The sequence below is a fragment of the Cimex lectularius genome, unplaced genomic scaffold (genome assembly GCF_000648675.2).
Source record: "Cimex lectularius strain Harlan isolate CLEC.00 unplaced genomic scaffold, Clec_2.1 scaffold25, whole genome shotgun sequence".
In the NCBI taxonomy this organism is placed as follows: domain Eukaryota; kingdom Metazoa; phylum Arthropoda; class Insecta; order Hemiptera; family Cimicidae; genus Cimex; species Cimex lectularius.
The window spans coordinates 1,266,608-1,280,400 of record NW_019392633.1 but is presented as its reverse complement, the minus strand read 5'-3'; the positions used below and the strand labels follow the sequence as shown (position 1 = coordinate 1,280,400).

At 36.3% G+C, this 13,793-nt stretch overlaps 1 protein-coding gene across 8 annotated transcripts in view; it reads right to left on the bottom strand.

The window, feature by feature from the left end:
* The window catches only part of LOC106668738 (protein spire), a 207,719-nt gene that overhangs the window by 54,349 nt on the left and 139,577 nt on the right, over positions 1 to 13,793 (bottom strand). For all 8 annotated transcript variants that reach the window (XM_024224840.1, XM_024224855.1, XM_014397755.2 and 5 more), the window contains one exon: positions 6,920 to 7,162. In XM_024224840.1, the coding sequence (XP_024080608.1) occupies positions 6,920 to 7,162 (243 nt within the window). The remainder of the gene's footprint in view (positions 1 to 6,919; positions 7,163 to 13,793) is intronic.

Here is a 13,793-nt window from a genome sequence, read left to right as displayed (position 1 = left end):
GCTAAAATTCTGTTAAATAAATTATTCACGCAGTAAATAAAGTAAATGTGCGGATGTTATCACTCTCACTAATTAAACATTTCTAGCATTATCCATTGTAAAGATTTGCATGTTTGAGTAAGGTCACTTAGTGGTGGCGGGATGTCCGATTTTTGTTATAGTTAGGGTGTAAACATAGCCGTTGGTGATTAAGTCCTTAAGTACTTTCAAGCACTTCATTTACGCCGGGTATGTTAAAGAGTCTCTTAATTGTATATTTCTCACATATCTAGGAGCTTAGTAATCGCAGTATGCAATTTGGCACAGTTTTCTTTTGATCAGTTTAGCTCAGATGGAACACCAGATGAAACAACCATACTGCCGTATGGGCCGAATGAACAGCGGGATAACAAGATTCACAGACTCACTTGATGTTTAAATAATTACACTCGGTTTCTAGTTTTAAGCGCAGCTGGAATTATTGGAGCATCCTAGAGAGCTTCTCAATGATGATAACAAAATATCTAGTGGACATCTTCATGGTATAGGTGTATAGGCCACGGAATTTGAAACGCTACTGGCGGAAAGGTGTTTTGTGGGTACACTGTATCACAGTTGATGCTGGGTGCGAGTCGCTGAACTCATGCTGATCCTGCGTTGGGTCAATTATTTAGCTCCTCATTGAAGATGGCGCAATGCCATGACGCGTTTGAGTAGTTCAGCTACCCGAGAGTGTGGACAGACGCAATAAGTGACACAATGCTTATGCTTATGTTATACGAGTTGACCTTTATCCTCCAATATGTACACCTTTCCTACTTTTGCCTTGCACCTGATTAGCTATTAAAAGCTTTAGATGTTATTGCCACGTCGTCTTCGAAATGGTACATTCTTTTGGGGTTATCTGTTAGTTTTAGATAGTCCTGTATATACACAAAACAGTGATAAGGTCCCAAGACGCTGCATTATAGAACTCCAAATTTTATCATCTATGACCTAGATTGTGCAATTTTGTACCTGATAGTCAAAGTTTTTGACGTACATTCAATTTTAGGACTCAGAAATGTGTACTCTGGTAGGTATGTTTTAAGCTCAAAGAGTCACACCAAAGCATATCGTTATTTTATTTTATTTTTAACGATTCGATTGAGTGAGCAAGTAGAAACCTTTGTTATTTATGAAATAGTGGTTTGTGATTGGTTTTTATTTATTTTTTACATTGTAGTGCACATTTACATTTCTGCTTCATTTCTTGAACTGGATATCAGCCAGTCAGCATAGCTGACAACTAATAGACAGTTATTTTAAAGGATGCCGTCTCACGGCCCGTTACCGGAAATTTTCCTTAAGACTAGCCGTGTGATTGGATTGTTAAACGGATAAATCCGACATCGGTTTTCCGGCTGGGGTTTCGGCAGGAAGGAAAATAATTGCAAAACAACCACATGAACATTAATTCCAAGGTTAACGTTCACTTATCGAACAGCAACTGCCGACGTTGACCGCAAAATCTAGTACCGAAGAGGCACCCATTAAGCATTTCGTATTTCCGTTTGTGATCCCGCTGGTATAAGCAAATTGGTTAGCTTCAATTACACTTCTAAAACCGAATTAATAATTTTTGCCATATTTGTAGGTGGTAACGGTTTTTTAATTCAGTATTAGTACTTTTAGGCAAAAAACGTTGCATACATATCAAAGAGTTGACGAGACCAACATACATACTTTAAAATAAAATGTGGCAACACTCATATACAAATTAGCGTAAAAGAATGAAAATAATAATAATAATTTATGGCTATGATCAAATAGATAAATCATTACAATGCTATTTTAGATGCATTCTTAGTTTACAACTACCTTGTTGCCTTCACATTTTTGTGATTGTAGTCTAAAATCAGTTTTTTTTAACATAAAATCATAATTTTTTGACTTTACCGTCATTGAAATACAAACCTTTATTTCATAAACTACATTAAATTTTTCACAAGGTAACAACATTTTTCTTGGAAAATTCGCGTTTCTGAATATACCTTAGCCTTTCAAAGAATAACAAATGGCAAAACCCCTTGTTTTTTGGAAATATTCAATTGTGGCTCGTGCAATGATTTTTCAATCAAAATTTTTGGGGATTTCACCAAGATTGCCATATTTTGTAAGTATCCAAAGACATATTCGCTTTTACACATTTTAGAATTTTTTTTAGTGAAATCTCCTTTAAAGTTTGAAATACATGATATCGAACCCAAGGATAGCAGCAACACAAGAACATGGTACATGTCATATTTTTAATAAAACCATTTATTAATTGGCAACAAAAATTGGATACATTCTTCTCATGAATTGTACATAATTAGAGAAAAATTGTAATTGTAAAAATTCTAAATAAATAAGTTTTCTAAAATTGTAAAAGTGAGTATGTCGTTGGAATGTTTATAAAATAAGGCAGCTTTGGTGAAATCCCGGAAAATCTCGATGGAAAAATCATTGCACGAGACACAATCAAATATTTCCAAAAAAATATGGGTTTTGCCATTTGTTATTCTTTGAGAGGCTAATGTTTGAAATGCGAATGTTTCAATGATACTAAAATTGAGAAATTACGAAAAACATATAATTTTATACTAAAATCACAAAAATATTACTATTTTAAGAAAGTAACAAGTGTGTCAAAACCTCGTAGACAATCAACCATGGCAGTATTGACATTTAACCCTGTAACACTGTATCGTTCAATTTTTTAAAAATGTTTTTAGGTTTTTAATTTAATTGCATAGCAAAATAAGAAACATAAAACGTATGCATAACGACGAAAGAGCTTAAACATTAAATAAATGTAAGAATCAGTAAAAGCACGTATTATAGGAAAAATGTAGTAATTGTTGAACAAATAAAATATTCGTCGGGTAAAACTTCCCCCGATTTGAGATTATTCCCTTGCATTTCTTTGGCAAAAAAAAATCAACTGGCCTCAAGAACTTTGCAGTGTACGAAAACAGGATACAGGACCCGAATGTCCGCTTTTCCTTTGCCGCCAGTTTCCCAAGCGAGTTTGTCGGCTATAAAAAAGCCAAGGCGATAAATAAACGGTTAAGAGCTTCTACTGCACATGGAATGCAGTCTCGACGAATCGGCAAAACGCAGTCAACTTGGCCTTTGCCACACGTCTGAAAAGACAGGAACGGTTTCCAAACGAAAGATATTTATGGGGGGGTCTTTCTTCTTTCCGTAGTTATAATCAATGAAAGTCCAGACAGGTATCATATTCCCGTTCACTTCGTTTCGTTCGTTTAGTTATTTATGTATCGGTTTAGTTATTTTTTGTTATTGTACAATAAATTTCCTATCCAGTTGCTTGATAATTATCTTCGTCGAGGTCAAGCTTATTTGTTCCTTCTACTTCCGCGCGGTTCGCCGTTTCTGGAGAGCGTAGGACGGTAGAAGGAAATGCAAAAAGAGAAACCCATCGAATATGGATCGCGGGATCGAGGACGGTTGAAAAAGGCACGTTTCAGTAAGGTCTTTACAAATAATTCTAGAAAATCAAAACCAAGGTAACTTAGTCGGTTGTTCAGATTTCTATTCAGATGAAAACGATACTTTCTTAAGCCCTTCGCCATATTTATATTTTAGGTTTGAAGTCTTTGGTGAATTTATAATTAATGTACGGTTCTTTTCTTTTTTTTCCCAATATAAGTCTAAACAAATTACAGTATGATACCCAGATATGGTAGGTCTTTCTTATAATTCGCTTCATCAGCTAGTACCCCTAGACGAAATCTACCTTAACTCAACCAACTATCTAATGTGTCCTCTATCTACTGCCCAAATCTATATTGTTTGACTTATACGTATTAGAAAAGTGTTTTCCTCAAAAAGAAACGGTACATGGACGAATTCGTGTCAAACTCTTCCAGAAAAAAATCGCGTGTTCTCGTGTGACAGTAGAAAGTTTCATTCCTACCTTGGGAAAACACACAAACACACGGATCAGGGCAGATATGCATAATTCATAAGCGCAGATGTTATTATGCTTTAATTACAAGCCGTACGAAATGTGGCGTACGTGGTATGCGGTCATGTAAACTATTGTGAAATTAGCTGATTGTTTACCATGTTTTATCGGTCACTAGTGTAAAAAATTCTCATCACTTTAATTATAAAGCTTTTCTACAAAAGAACATGGCGTAGCAAATCATTGAAGAACGATAGACCCCGGATGTATAAAATTAGTAGTAATACACAGTTTGAAGTTTCTTTGCTGGATGTGTTTAGCCTGAGGGGCCAAACGAAAGGAAAGTATGGCTAGGTGTTTGAACACTATCAATTATGTACTATTATTGTAATAAAGAATCACGAAGCTATTTGGGCAAGAAAATATGGAAGGGGTCAAAAGTCAACCTGCGGAACTCCGGTATCCAAACAGCGGGCGATAATTCAACACGAGATTAATAAAGTTTTAACTTTTGGCCCTAATGGACGCTCAGTCAAAACTAAACACCGTCATCGAAACGAACGCTCAACTGACCGATCTTTCTACATCGGGAAATAATTATCGAGCACCATCCCTCGACGTAAATCATTTTCTTCGTAGAACACGGCCTCGTTAGCTCGATACCATGGCCGCATGATTCGTTGCATCACCAAAATATGGTGCAGAACCTCTGATTTCAGATAGCCGATCCAGTCACGAGCCTTCAATCGCAAGTAACTTGGAAAATGACAGTTACATAATAGTCTATTCTCCTGACAAAGTTCTGGCAAACCGTACAAAGATCTTATCTTGTTCGACTATAACTATTATACTTGTCTTTTGTATAATAAATTTGTATGAAATGTACGTTTTGACTCCGACACTATGAAAACATCTTATGACAGCCCGGACAGAAAGGGACTCGAATATAAATTAAATAGGCTGATTCGTGATGGGATAAACTTCAAATTTTTTAATGTACCCAAATCCACTATTTAATAATTACAAAATAGTCGTACGAGTTAGTACCCTACGTAGTACGAAATATCTATTTTAAAAAATAAATAAACAAAAAGTAATGATCCTTGTGAATGCTGTATATTTAAAATGCTAACCATATTTTCAGTGTAGCTTCTTTGTTTCGGTTGACATCGCACGTCGCTGTAAACAAAATCTGGTCTGATTTGATACGTTGTTATGAGATCTTGAGGACAGTTCGTTTGTGTATAGCCAACATTCAACTTGAACAAAAGGCAAAACAAACAAAACAAGAATATCATGTCATCAAAGCACTAAGTTCAAAAATCATTAGCTCTAGGTGTGCTGAATTGCAAAACTAAACTAAACAGATTAGATACGCAAAACACCCCCTGTCACCCTCTGTCGGGCAGCAGGATATGTGGGAGTAGAGGGCAACGAGAAAGAGGACCCTTGCTGAAGCCTTGAAAGGGGCTGCTGAACCGCTGATAGGTCCGCCCTTATGCGCCATCATGATTCACACTATCAGTGAGTGTCTCAGGCAAAAAGGCAAATTAAAAATGAGGAAACAGTGGAACTCAATCATTGGGCATAAACAATCCAAGAACCTCCTGACAAACTTTGGCAGGAAGGAGGTAGCAAAATATAGAATGCAGAAAAACTGCACATTTTAACAGGATTCTGAAAACACACCTGAAGAAGACTGGCATAACCCAACATGGCAAGTGTATATTTTGCAAAGAAACAGATGAGACACCAACACACCTACTAATAAACCGTGGCGCCACATTTGCCCGCAGGAGGAAGTGTTTTGGGATGAACAACTTAACCTTAGCAGAAATTCAACCACCAAAATCTGCCCTACAATCTAATTTCTTGATCAATTAACTTACCGGTGTGCTAGAAGTACAGAACGGAGGATACACCCGGAACATTAAATCTACACACAATTTGGATTATAGTTAGTCTACTTTCCGAAGAAGTTATGTTAAAGAAATGTTTACAAAATAGTTTAAATAAAATTTGTTTAAGATTGTACTAAATGTTTCAACCCGAAGGGAAAAAAACGATCGAAACTTGTACACTAGTTAAGAAAAACTTTCTTCAGTCGGTATTCCAAATAAAGAACAGTCAAATTTAAACTTTGAAAGAACTTACGTGATAGACAAATCCGTTACACAACTGATCAGAGTATTTAAGGAGCCAAATTACTACGTTGCGCAATGAAAGAAAGGTAAAAAAAGTGTTGTTTCAACCAATAATTTTAATAGAACCTATCTCGATTCGATAATTGACAAATACTCCCGGCTACAAGAAATAGGAAAAGGTTCTTTAATGATTGTCAAGTTAATAATCCACCTGGAGTCATTTTCTAATCATGTCGTAGACAATATTTTCGTCTACGTAATCTGCCCAATTTGGTGAATAGTCTGTCGCTTTGGGCAATCCTGCGTGCCGACCGTGTTCAGTACGGCTTGATGAACCTATCGAACTCAGGTACTGGGACTGTCAGTATCAACTGAACGTAATCAGCGGGCAATAGGCTCCATACGGGCGCATATATTTTTTTTCTCTTCAGAATAGTTTCGAAGATTGCGGGGGCGGATTTTTTATAGTATACAACTTTCCTTTTATTCAAACGATTATATATAATTAACTTCTCATAAGCCAATCTTCAAAATTGTAGCTATGTGCGATAGGAAGAGATGAATAAATGGATAAGCCCTAGCTTAGGCGTCATGGCATCAGGACAGTAATCGCTTGTACTTCGCTCTTGATCGCTAACGATCAATTGACATTCTGAACGATTTGTTGATCCTGTTAAATTTTGAACAGCTAATAATTTAAACTTTCCAAATTGGTACGTTTCTTTATAAACTGACAAGGTTCACGTAGTTCTGGGAGAATTCGATAGTACCTAAAGACTTTTTCTGAATTGTATGTACTCGTTTCAGAAGTAAAAGGAAAAGATTCACTGATTGCGCTGACCTTTTTGAGCGGTGGGCGGGACCTGATGAACTCGAGGATAATGGCGTGGGCGTCTTTTTTGACGCGCTGAGGTATGTTACCGTCGATCATGACTTTGTTGAGTTTGTACCTCCTGGCGCGGATGTCTTCCATGAGTATCTCGTAGGGAGTCAACTCGAATTCGATCGGCTTCCGCGTGTAACACACCTTCTTCAACTGCACGCCCATCCGCAGCTCCCTGATGACCTGCACCCACAGCCTCGCCTGGAAAAAGCAAATCACGTACAAATGAGCAACATGCGGACAATGAACAAGTTGGAAAATTTTTAGGAAATATTTATTAAAACTTCCTACATATCAACAACTATGTACTTCTAAACACTTACAACACATCCAGTCGATTCGAGGTGTTAACGACAATCTAAAAACCAACCAGTTTAGAACGAATTCTACCGGTCAGACTAAAATCACCGGTCGACACCGTTTCTAATGACTAAATTCCTACAAATAAGTGATAACATGCTGTGTATACGTGGGAAATATTTGTCTATGATGATGAAGTCTCTGAACCGTACAACCATAAATGCATTCCGTAAATATATACGACATATACTTTTGGCATGGTGACTTCGTTAACACGTATTCAAAATGCACACATAAATGACAAGATCGTAATATTTATTTTTATAACAAACTTAAGAATTTAAAAAAGTTACGGAATTTTCGGAACTTTTCTGTTGGAATTTTAGTACACGCTTGATGGAATGTCTTATCTTAGTTCCGGTAAACAACTCTCCAAATTAGTAGGTTGAAAAATGCTAAAGGCAATAAATTCAACATTAGGAAAAAAATAATCGGCATATATGTTAAGAAGTTCACAAAATCATATAGAATAGAGTGTAAGGTAAATGAGCAAACATTACTTTCATTTAATTTTATGCATTCCATTTAATATTTAGTTTAAGAGGTACTATGATTTTTATCATAAGTAAGTGATTTATTATTGAAGTTATTAATAAAACATAATCCGTAAATCCGTAAAATGCCACATTTTCCCTGCGTACCCCTTAATTTCCTGGGTACTCTACCTTTATTGGGAATATATTTGATCGAAAACATTTTACTCTTGACTGCAAATCGCGTGGAATTTCAAACAATACTTATACAGATAGTTTTGGCTTTACGTAAGTCGTGTGCAAATTCCATCCTAGTAGCTAAAGGTCGAAAATGAAACTTTAATGTTTAAGGAGAAACATTGAAAAAGCAATAGACCTAGGATACTAATTGCAGCAAACACAATACAATACAAACGAAAAGGTGTAGCAGTTGTAACAAAAGAATGGGGTGGTCAATATTGACGTGCATGACGAGTACATATAGGTAGGTCTACTCACTTGTAAAGTTCTCCATATCCGGATGTTCGACTAAATCAGAAATAGCACGAATGAATCATTACCTGAATGTTAATAGGGTCAATCGCTAACACTCCGCTAAAAATCAAAGTTAATAATAATTATTATAAGTAATATTAAAGTGCCCTTTTTTGAGAAATTGGAGGATGTTGCGTGCATGGTTTTCGCCCCTCCAAATTATAATTGAAGGAACGTACATGAGCGGACCTTGCTTTCAAAATTTCAACATACGGGAGAAAATTAAAAAAAAGCACAGAATAAGCACGCGGAGGTCCGCATGTGAAATTGAACCGAGTCAAAATCGTACTCGCCCGACCTTAATTTCTCAATGATCGATATACAACGACTTAGATCACGCTAGTGCTTTACGTGTCGCATGAGATCCGAAAAAAAAAATTCGCCCAGTTTAACGGGAAAAGGAAAAACCGAGCGAACAAGGAACACAAACCCAAATCATTTCAAGTAAAATCGGAAAGTTGAAACAAACGTTATTCTCAAAAATATTTATAGACAACACATGACATATTCTTTGTTTCATATTCGCAAATTTGAAGTATATATTTTTCTATTCCTATCTTATTTTTAGATAATGCATTTTATTGCGAATTTTCTCCGTGTTGTAAGCGAGGTGATGAACCTGTAATTTGGTCGCTCCCTATTTTTTTCGTCCACCTGTCATAGCTTTGTTTTTCCGCTGTTTCGGCACATCGCCATCTTCAGTTTTGACAAGATTCAAACATAATCTTAATCCTAATAGGTACATCATGTATTGTTATATATTAGCAGGCCATATTTTCTTCAGCGTGTTGTCGAAAAGGTCGAAGTTTCGAGATCCATTCGGATTCTAAATCATCCACGTTGGTACAAACAACGGAGGTGTATGTGGGATCAAAACAAGGGAAACAACTCCATCAAGTTAACGGGGCTAAGAAATATCTATGCGGTTTGTAATCATACGCTCCGCGCACATTTTCAATAATCGATGCCTAATGAGAGGAATTTTCCCATAGAGGAACCGCACACAACTTCCGATCGAGATGGAATTCGGGTTCAGAGGTCAACGACGAACGGCCACCTTGCATCATCGCAAATCGCGTAGATCGGAAGTCGGAAAAGATTTGAATAGTGATAATAATCCGGCCATTCATGTTTTCTGTACAATAACAAATATAATCTTCTTTTCTTTCGAACGGCTTCAAAAATGAAGTTACGTAGTCTTACTCAACCTGCAATAATGTAGGTACACAGAGGCTGAAGTTGTTAACAATGTTTTTAATGAATTCTACCTTTCTTTTCTTTATTGGTTTATTCACCCATGGACATAGGTGTCTCTTTATTGAATAAGTCCAGTTTTTTTTCTCCTTATTAAAATAGCATTTCGGGCTAATTCCAATAACCCCTCTTCAGCTGGCAACGTTCGGCTTACATTTCTTCTATACAGGGTATCTCTCTACTCAATGCATTAACTTCACCAGCACATTCTACGCCCCAAATGGAAGAAATGCACCATATAAACCATGGTCCGATTCTCAACCATTTGGCAGATATTCAATATTTTATATTCTTGTGTGGTGTTTAGTCACCATTAGGTTACTTGGAGATCCTTTTTAATGCTGGTGGTGATTTCTATGTTTAAAATGTTTCTTTTGAAATGTATTATGGCCTTGTGTATGTCGTAAATTCTGGTGTTTGGTTGGATCTCGAAGTAATCATTTTTTATATTTTTTTCAACTATTCACGGTTTTTATAAATTTACTCGTAGCTCTTGAAGTATTAATTTTTGTAGAAGTCCAAAAATTAGTATTGAAAAGAGCGTTAAATTTCCTTTACGAAGCCATCCTTCTAGAACTTTCAATTTAATTTTTGGTAACAAAATGAATACTAAATCTTTCAAAAGCTGTTAAATTTAAAATTAGTAAAAACAACTAAATTTGCAAAAATTCAACATAGAGCTTGTCAAATTATATAAAAACTTCTTCGTTTAATATGCTTTCTAGCAGAATACCCTTTTCTTTTGGGGGGTTAATGTAGTAATTAAAACTTTTGCCCTGGGCATAATTTATTTCCTAACTTTAACTTAATAAAAAAGTGCACCAAGAAAGAAAACACCTAAAAATGGCAATAAACTTAGCGAACAACCAAAATACAAAAAAAGAACAACAATGCAAATATTGGAAAAAACTTTAACCTAATAAAAATAACAGAAAAGACAAAGATTCAACGTAAATATCATACAAAGCAGATAAAAGGAGACAATAAACGTAGTAAACAACCAAATTTTGTTTTCCTTTGTTATGCTTTTATTATTTTCACAAAAATGAATAGTTCAAGATCTACGAATACTACAGATTTATGAGAAAACCATAGGTGGTTGAAAAAAACTATGTTGGATTTTTTTTTGCTTTTTTTTATTAGGTTAAGATTAGTTTTACAAGTTCTGTATTGTTGTTCTTTTTTTCTTTCGGCTTTGTTTAGTGTACATATTTTGTCCTATTTTCCTGCTTTTGCAGTTCGTTATGTTTTATTTTCGCTTTCTTATGGGAGATGATAAATTTTTCTTTGATTTTATGCTTTTTCTATTAAGTTAAAGTTGGGAAATAAATTTCGCCCCGGACAGATGATTGGATTTATAAAAAAATCGTTTACACCTTTTTTAAATATTTTTTATTTTTTAAATTTACTTTACTTTGCTACTTTGCCTGACTTGCCCCGATAACTGATAACAGAAGGACGAGATGCCGGTCAGAACAACCCTAATAGCCATAAATCGAAATTGGTGGCGATAAACACCTTGGCACGCGTTGTTCAGAAAATTGTCTGTTCGTCCCAGATTTTGAAAATACCGTTACGAAAACAGATTATTTTCTATAGGGGAAAATAAACGGGTTCACGGCAAATGAGATCGGGAGCACTGACAATATTATGATTCGGTCTTTCGATGTGTAAACATACAGACACAGCGTGATTTAGTGTTTACTCTCGTTACTTTCTTTTAAAATCATAAACAAAGTTTACTTCCTCGGGCAATCATCAACAGCTCTTACATGTCGTTTTGCAACGTGTCACAAGAGATGCGGGCAAAAATAAAGTCTGAAATTAAAGCAACAACAACTAAAACAATTACAGTGATGAGATAGGAGAGAATAGGTTAATCCTTACCATATTAAATTGTTTTATGAATTGAATTCGCTTTTGTAATTATAAATATTAAAACAGAAGAATATGTTCAAACCTAATGCAAAACTATTTACAATTAATTTAACAAACAATTACAAAACCCAAGGAGTAAGTTGGAAAAGGTGGACGGATAGTGTCCGTCAGGTAAATCCCTTTTTCTACCTTAAGAGGCAAGGATAATTGGAATTTGTGGTCGTAACAGTGGGACGACGGGTGGAGGATGGAAAAGAGATGGGGCCAGTACGCCAAATACCGCAATGTCCCATTAAAAACCCGGCCCGACATATATTCGAGCTATCTGCTCTCGTAAGATCAGAACAGGTTATTTCGATGGGACGGGCGGGTTCTTTCAGACCGGCAAAACCGTTCGGGGATAAACTTCAAATCCTTCCCTTATCAAACAAGGGCAAACAAACGGCGTACATTCACTTAATATTCGCCGGCTGATAGGTGGCGTCATTTTTTAAATGGACAGCTGCATTAGAAACGGGACATTTATTTAATTTAAAAAATACTGTTTTCCGGCATACACTGATACCACAATCAATAAAGAACAAGGAGTAACTTTTATCTAACAACAGCGTCCCTAGATTTCTAATAGCTTTAAACGCTGACACAGGCAATTCTCGGCTTTGTCACTTTTTCCTGAACCAATTCGAAGGGTTTGTTGAGTTGATGACTTAACATGATGATGGGTCGTTTTCGTGAAGCATGACAAATTTTCCTCCGTTATATGCCTAACAGTCCATATTCAGGTCCCGATATATACGATTTTATATTAAAAAATATCAGTTGATAACGCAGAGCTTTTGGGAAGGTCTGGCATGAAGGACCCATTAGTAAACTAAAAAGGATCTTACCAAACCAGTATGTAGTCTCAGTTCCTTCCAAAAAGACAGACATTTTGGATTCAAACAAGAAGAACTATAATCAGAATTAAAAACAATAAATGCAGGAGTGCCATAAGGTAGGATATTAAGTTCACTACTTTAATTGCTATACACGGATGGAATAAAATTTGCAACATTTGCTGATGACACAGCGATGGTATCCGTAGGATCAACCATTCATCCAAATTCCTTCAAAAGGCTTGCAACAGATAAATGAATGGATTCAGGACATATAAAACAGAGAATCAGGCTCAGTGAGTATGAATTTCACAAACAAAAAAGTGGACCAAGTTCTACCCCTCAGAATCGATGGGACTATCATACCATACAGCGATACAGCTAAACAACTGGGAATGACCTTAGATCCCAAGCTGAGTTGGAAAGAGCACGTGAAAAAAAGGTTAGAAATAGGTTAAAGGTATAGATAACTGGTTGATATGTCGCGGCTTTTATCTTCTTACACAAAATAAATTATTTTTATACAAACATGTCGTAATGCTTATGTGGACATATGGTATTCAACTATGGGGTTGTACCAAACACAGCAATATCAAAATTATACGAACATACCAATATAAAATCATACGTAATATGGGCAATGCGTCTTGGTACGTAAGGAATAAGGATTTACATAGGGATGTTAAGAACATAACGGATTTATAAGCGACCAAACTCCTACACAACCGAAACATCGTTAGAAGGGTGGAAAGGACAAAGTCATATGAACTAGTGTAGTATCATCATGTACCTTCATCAACTTTACCAAAGAGAAACCTCCAACAGGAATAAAACTAAAATGGAAAGACCATCCGATACTCACGGCGACATGAACAGGATGTTTGAATTTAACCAAAACCTCCGAATAAACCTGGGTACCAGAAAAGAATGGGAAAGAGAGGGAAACAACTCTTTTAAAAATGGCACCATCCTCTGGTACACAGATGGATCTAGAACACAAGAAGGTACAGGGGCAGGAATATTTGGACCTGGAACCAAATACTCAGAACCCATGGGAAAACACCAGTATCTTCCAAGCTGAAATTCATGCAATCGAAAGATGTACCCAACTCAACCTAAGTAAAGGGTACAAAAACAAGAATATAGCTATCATGTCAGATAGCCAAGCAGCCATCAAAGCACTAAGCTCAAATATCATTAGTTCAAGGATGGTGCTGAACTGCAAAACTAAACTAAACATACTAGGTACGCAGAATAAAGTCAACCTCTGCTGGGTCCAAGGACACATGGGAGTAGAAGGCAACGAGAAAGCGGACACTCGCAAGAAAAGGGGCTGCTACACCGCTGATAGGACCTGAACCCTTCTGTGGCGTAGGAACCCACACAATTAACGAGTATGTCAGACAGAAGGAAAAAAAGAAAATGAGGGAACTTTGGAATTCACTCATTGGACACAGA